This window comes from Zea mays, chromosome 4 (genome assembly GCF_902167145.1).
Source record: "Zea mays cultivar B73 chromosome 4, Zm-B73-REFERENCE-NAM-5.0, whole genome shotgun sequence".
NCBI classification, from domain to species: domain Eukaryota; kingdom Viridiplantae; phylum Streptophyta; class Magnoliopsida; order Poales; family Poaceae; genus Zea; species Zea mays.
Genome location: NC_050099.1, coordinates 187160438 through 187166749, shown reverse-complemented (window position 1 = coordinate 187166749; position 6312 = coordinate 187160438). Strand labels below are relative to the sequence as shown.

At 48.7% G+C, this 6312-nt stretch overlaps 1 protein-coding gene across 1 annotated transcript; it reads left to right on the top strand.

Moving 5' to 3' along the window:
- The first annotated feature begins 2457 nt into the window (after nucleotides 1-2457).
- LOC100192638 (uncharacterized) lies at nucleotides 2458-5123 on the top strand. Its single transcript, NM_001137852.1, has 5 exons — nucleotides 2458-2749; nucleotides 2873-3097; nucleotides 3522-3716; nucleotides 3809-3870; nucleotides 4374-5123. The coding sequence occupies exons 1-5, from the start codon at nucleotides 2600-2602 to the stop codon at nucleotides 4651-4653; spliced, it is 912 nt and encodes a 303-aa protein (NP_001131324.1). The 5' UTR covers nucleotides 2458-2599; the 3' UTR covers nucleotides 4654-5123.
- The last annotated feature ends 1189 nt before the right edge of the window (nucleotides 5124-6312 follow it).

Genomic DNA, 6312 nt, shown 5'->3' with positions numbered 1-6312 from the left:
ATACCAATGATGCTAGCTAGTACGTGTGTGCCAGGACGCATCGTGGAGACTGATCTGATCGGTTTCTCGTCAGCTATCTATGTATCATGGCTCGGTTCCCGTGGACTGGACAGGGTGTGAGCGGGCTGCGGGCGAGAGGAGCGTTTCCTCTTGTGGCTTCACGCTGACGCGCCGTTGTATTGTATTCAGGTCAGCGCAGCCGCAGAGGCGTCTGCTTGACCTCACCTCTAACACACGCCGTCGGAACGTGTACCTGAAACTGTTTCTTGTACTTGTACGCGTTGTCTTTGTTCAGTGTCTCTGCATACGTTCACAACAGGGGTTCCTGAAACGCGGTCCTCTGCAGAGTCCTTTGTAACAGCGAGTGCGCAGCCGGTCTGCAAATGCAAAGCTAAGGTTGGCAGAGCTCTGGAGGTTTCGGATGTTCACCAAAGTTGAGTGCCTCACTTGATACGAGTTGCAGTGGGCAGGGCTTCTTTTGAAAAGCACACTGCCACGTACGGCATGGAAATGGAAGGTCGTACCTTGCCAGACATCACGATCCATTGCTGCTGGAGTGCAGTGCAGGCGCCTACCATCTACTACCCTGATCAGAGATAGAGAGAGAGAGAGAGAGAGAGCTTTGGAGTTGCAGCCCACCGGACGAAGTGGCATATGAGTAACTGCCACAGACTCGTGATGTGGGTGTACCCCCAGCATACATGTTGCCACATGATATTGGCCTACCTCCAGTAAATGAAGCCTGAAAATGTCGGGAATGCTCCAATTCATGTACCGAGACAACACAGTGGTACAATACAAACAAATCAGTAGTAGAGGGAACCAGTGTACAAATGCCAGTGTTAGAATTGGTACATCGTCGGTTGTACTTCTGCAGCGTCGAGGATCCTATTCCTATGCAAGAGAGCAAGGCGTGACCCTCTTAACCCTGAAGACCCTATACACCCTGGGAAACAAAAGGAAAAAAAAAACCCGAAGGCGAGAAGATAAATCGCAGTTTGGAGTACTCCGGACCGGGAATCGATCGTTAGAGTGACGAAGATGATATTTTTTTCAAAAGTGGCAGGTTGTTCTTTCCGTTTTTTTGAAACCAGTGGCAGGTCAGTTTCGACACTAGTGTGACAATCGACCGACGCATCCGTTGGTTCTGAGCTCATTTAATTCAGGTCTGCGGTCTGCGGCGGAGTTGCCGCTAACTGCAGCAAAAGCATGCACGCCGAAGCACGGAGTGGTTAAGATAACTCCGTATTGTAATCCATTCTTAAGCAAATCTACGACTTGGCTCATCATTTGAATCCGGCCATTGGCCCTGCAATTAAGAATAATGGCGGCAACGCCCTTCGACGGACCAATGGTAGATCTCGGAGGTACGGTTGGCTCGCTCGTGTCGTGTACTCATCCTACGAAGCAGAATATATGCTAAATGCCAACCTATACAACAAAGTCCGATCCGGCGACGACGTCCCTGCAATAGCATTTTCTCGCTCGGGGGAGTCGGGGTCGAGCCGTCGTGACCTCCCTATTTTAGAATTTGTTCGTCACCACTGCTACATCGCCGTCGTGACCTCGACGTCGCGCTTTATCCCGCGGTATATTAGGCTACCTCCAGCAAGGGTATGTATATGGTTTTGTACCTTAAATTTAGAGGACAACGAGCTCCTTTATCCCCCAGCAGGACACGGCAAAACGTCCGGTAAAAGTAGCGTACGTCGCTGGACACTCTAAACCTAGAGGTTGTACAGGCGTCCGCTATGGCCTGGCTCCTGCTCTCTTCTACGTTGGGACAAACGAATGGAGAGCGCTGGTTGGAGCCGTACATGGTCTCGTTAATGAAAAGTTGTGTATAAAATAAGAATGAGTAATACTATTTCTATAGAGGATGGAATTTAGAGGACGCTGCTGGAGAACGAGATAATATAGAGGACATAATATTTTAGAGTACACTGTAAATGACATAGAATATTTCTTTAGAGGATGAAATTTAGAGAACGCTGCCGGAGACAGCCTTATACTGACTTGCCGATCCCAATTGTTTTTAGCCTGCACACCCGAATCGTTTCATATATGTTTGCGAATTGCGATCGCGAGGGCGATGACGCGAATTCATTTTTGAACTAATACAAGACAAATAAAAAAAAGAACGGAGGGAGTAATTATTAAGAGCAGATATAAGCATGCGAGTTCATACATCCCGGCCAATGGCGATCCGACAACGTGTTCGAAGAAGCTGGATCCAAAAAAAATTTGTTTTGAACAGCGATGATCCCCGGCCGATTGGAGAGCTAGCTAAGTAACACAGTGCGCCTCTGTGGATCCGACAAGTAGGCCTAATAAAAAAGGCGCTGCGTACCTGCCACCTCTAGCATCTGCAGCTCACTCCTGGAGGACCTGGCTCTGGCCTCTCCCTAGCTATAAATACCTCCTGCCGGCCGAGTGCTCACTACCTCGAAGAGCAAGCAAGAGAGGCAGACACAGATAGCTGCCAGTAGAGCTTCTTCTTCTTCTTCTTCTTCCGCTTCCTCTTGCCGAGCGCAGTGCTACGTAGGAAGGAGTTCACGCCCTCGCGCACGCGTCGTAGCTCGTCGGTCGATCGCCGGAAATGTCGACCAACTCGAGGGCCAACTCCAGGGCCAACTTCAACAACGAGATCCACGACATCGGCACGGCGGTGCACAACTCCAGCAGCCTGCCCCCCGCGTACTACGACCGGTCGCTAGCGGACATGTTCCCTCCCCACCTCCTCAAGAAGGTACGTACGCATGCCATGTCTATATGGCGGCGACCATCATCGTCACGGAGAATGAAGATTCTCTTCCGGTCCATCCCGTCTTCGTTTCCGTTGGTTGTTGTTAACCGTAGACTGATCCCACAGGTGGTCTCGGAGGTGGTGTCCACGTTCCTGCTGGTGTTCGTGACGTGCGGGGCGGCGGGGATCTACGGCAGCGACAAGGACCGCATCTCGCAGCTGGGGCAGTCGGTCGCCGGCGGCCTCATCGTCACCGTGATGATCTACGCCGTCGGCCACATCTCCGGCGCGCACATGAACCCCGCCGTCACGCTCGCCTTCGCCGTGTTCCGCCATTTCCCCTGGATCCAGGTACACGCGTCCGCAGACCTGGTCTCCTAGCTTTGCGTCGAAATCGAAACTGAGCCATGGCTGGGGGTTTGGGCATAGGACGGATATGCATTCGTTGACACGCGAAAGTGGTTACAACAAGTGGGTCGTCAGGGTATTTTATTTAACAGAAACGTTCGGCTGCACATATACTTGTCATCATGGCGTGATCATGGGCAAAATTATCCACCTTTTCTAAGGCATAATAATGGATGCCAAGTTATCATATGTCTATTATCGTCAACTAAAAGAAAGTCAAACAAGAGAGAGAATGCTTAGTACTACATACTCATGACCCAAATAATGCTCACGCGGGATTAGAATAAGATAATATTGTAGCGGGCTAGCGGCGGGGCGGATTGGTTTGCCTAGAATGCTAATGTAACGTTTGTATTTCTGGGTACAGGTCCCGTTCTACTGGGCGGCGCAGTTCACCGGCGCCATCTGCGCGTCGTTCGTGCTCAAGGCCGTGCTGCACCCCATCGCCGTGCTGGGCACCACCACGCCGGCGGGGCCGCACTGGCACTCGCTCATCATCGAGGTCATCGTCACCTTCAACATGATGTTCGTCACCCTCGCCGTCGCCACGGACACGAGAGCGGTAAGCAAGAAGACCGGCACCGGTGGTTGCTGCTTGTCGCCATTTTCGGCTGCGCGATTCTGACGCTGTTTGTTTCGCTGTCGTGGATGCAGGTGGGTGAGTTGGCCGGGTTGGCGGTTGGTTCTGCGGTTTGCATCACGTCCATCTTCGCAGGGTAAATACATAAACGCACACGCACGCCTGCACGCACACGCTTAGAACTACTTGATTCAAGTTTAAAATAGTTGAGGGGGCTACGTCAATTCGAATACTAATAAGTTGTTTGGTTTGAGGAATGATCTAGTCCATCGTCTTCTCACTCCTCACTTTTTTGTTTGGTTTGTGGAATGGATTGAGTTGATCCATCACCACCTCATTCCTTATAGTTATTTAGTTAGTACTAATATGAGGAATGAGGTCATCCCACCAAATTTGAGGAATGAACCCATAATGCACCACCACATTTTTGATGAAGTGATTCCTCAAACCAAACATCCCCTAAACCACCGGAGTCCTTCCTGCAAGTACTAGTAGTAAACAAGAGCAAAGTACTAAACATGATTAGGACGTACGCCAGCTAGCCCTGCTGGCCTGGCAATAGATAAGCTACTAGAGACGAAGCAGGGGGAATGAACCGAGCACTGAGACGCGCGAGGGGAAACCGAGTGGTGGTTGCAGGGCGGTGTCGGGCGGATCGATGAACCCGGCGAGGACGCTGGGGCCGGCGCTGGCGAGCAACCTCTACACCGGCCTCTGGATCTACTTCCTGGGCCCCGTCCTCGGCACGCTCTCCGGCGCCTGGACCTACACCTTCATCCGCTTCGAGGAGGCGCCCAGCAAGGACGCGTCGTCGTCGCACTCGCAGAAGCTCTCCTCCTTCAAGCTCCGCCGCCTGCAGAGCCAGTCCGTCGCCGCCGACGCCGACGACGACGAGGAGCTCGACCACATCCAGGTGTGAAGTGTGATGTCATGTCCGGCCGCTCCGCCGTACGTCCCGTCGATCAGAGAGTGCACACGTACGTGCTACTCCTAACACTATGTGCCTAGCAGGATAGTTAGTTATGGTCGATGGTGATGTCTGCTGGTCTGTGCGCCGATCGGTTCTCATGATCCGATCCATGCGCGCACGCACTCGCATTGTGTGTCCGGTTGGTGGCGCACTGGCGCGCTGTGGATACATGGGCTCGCTCTGTCAATGTGCCAATGAGCTCTGGCGCTTCTTTTTGGGACGGATGAACACTGTGCCGTGTGCGTACGTGTGTGCAGTCAGTCGTACGCGCGTGCCAAGCAAGCGTTCGTACGTCTCCTGCTGTCACTCTTGTTCCGAAATCAGTTGATGGTGCATATATACAAAGATCATCTGTAAGGAGGGTTTTCAAATGCTGGAAGGCAAATGTGTTTCATCCCTAAATAAACATGGCCATCGTCAAATATATCACATGCAGCAAAGTTCAAAAACTTAAGGGAGGACTTCGAAAAGGCCGACGGTAAATGTGTCATCCCACTAGACATGACCAACTAATTTGCCTCCCACTGCAATGAACAAGAAGGTCTCACCTTTACTTCACCGCTCACGGACAAAAGGTTTGCACTAACCTGGGACTCCTTCAAATCAAGAATTGGGTGCTATGTATGAATCCGGGACTATGCCTTTTGACCTTGAGAAACTGCTAGACCGACCTTTGCAAGACCTAAAAGGTAGCTTCGCCAAGGAAGAAAAAGACAATGTAATTATAGAATTGCCTTCAGATAAGTCTCCAGGTCCATGTGGCTCTAATAATGAGTTCATCAAGAAACATGGGTCCATCATTACCAGATATTTATATGAGAACTTATGGAAGCAATCTCTAAATATATATTCATTAATTAACCTATAAATATAGTTTGTATGTATACATGTCTATATTTGTTGTTGTTCATACAAATGTGGACGAAAAAAAGAGTAAAAGAATTATATTTTGGGACTGAGTGACTACTATCAAATTGCAGTGTTTAGTGAAGCTAAGAATATCATTCGTAGTAATAGCATAATGATTGGCAATAGTGTAGCGGTAGCCCCTATGAAAAGCTATAGCAAATTTTCTGACACGCACCATGTTTATGATAAAAGACAGCAAAACAATTTCATTTTATAAAAATATCCATATATTTGCCATTAAAAAATGATATACAAGGCAAACTTCTCTACGAAACATAAAAGTAACCCATTGATATTATCTAAGTTATCCATCTATATATACCATTGCTAAAGATAATATATATATATAAAGTAAGCATATGTCATCTAAATTACGCAGCTATGCCGTTAAAAAAAGGGTGACCTGAAATAGCTCTATAAATCTACATGCATGTAATAAATTACGAAGGACAATGTAAAATAACACCTAAATGTGCAACATATTACGCTACAATATGGTTATCTAAATTGTGCACACAGATCATTAGTAAAACAATAAACTAAAATATCCCCTAATTTTGCATTGGCCGATGGACTTGCTAGTATATATATTTATTTGGCCAATTTTCCGGTGCTTGTCCTACCACTGCTAGAGATGTCAAAAAAAAACTATGCAGCAGCTCAAGGATAACAGTTTTAATTACTACTAAGATATAATCA

Bases quoted from the DNA above. Each gene is read 5' to 3' on its own strand.
- LOC100192638 (NM_001137852.1), top strand. From the start codon at position 2,600: ATGTCGACCAACTCGAGGGCCAACTCCAGGGCCAACTTCAACAACGAG. The intron at 2,750-2,872 runs GTACGTACGCAT...CTGATCCCACAG, and splicing joins CTCCCCACCTCCTCAAGAAG to GTGGTCTCGGAGGTGGTGTC. The intron at 3,717-3,808 runs GTAAGCAAGAAG...TCGTGGATGCAG, and splicing joins TCGCCACGGACACGAGAGCG to GTGGGTGAGTTGGCCGGGTT.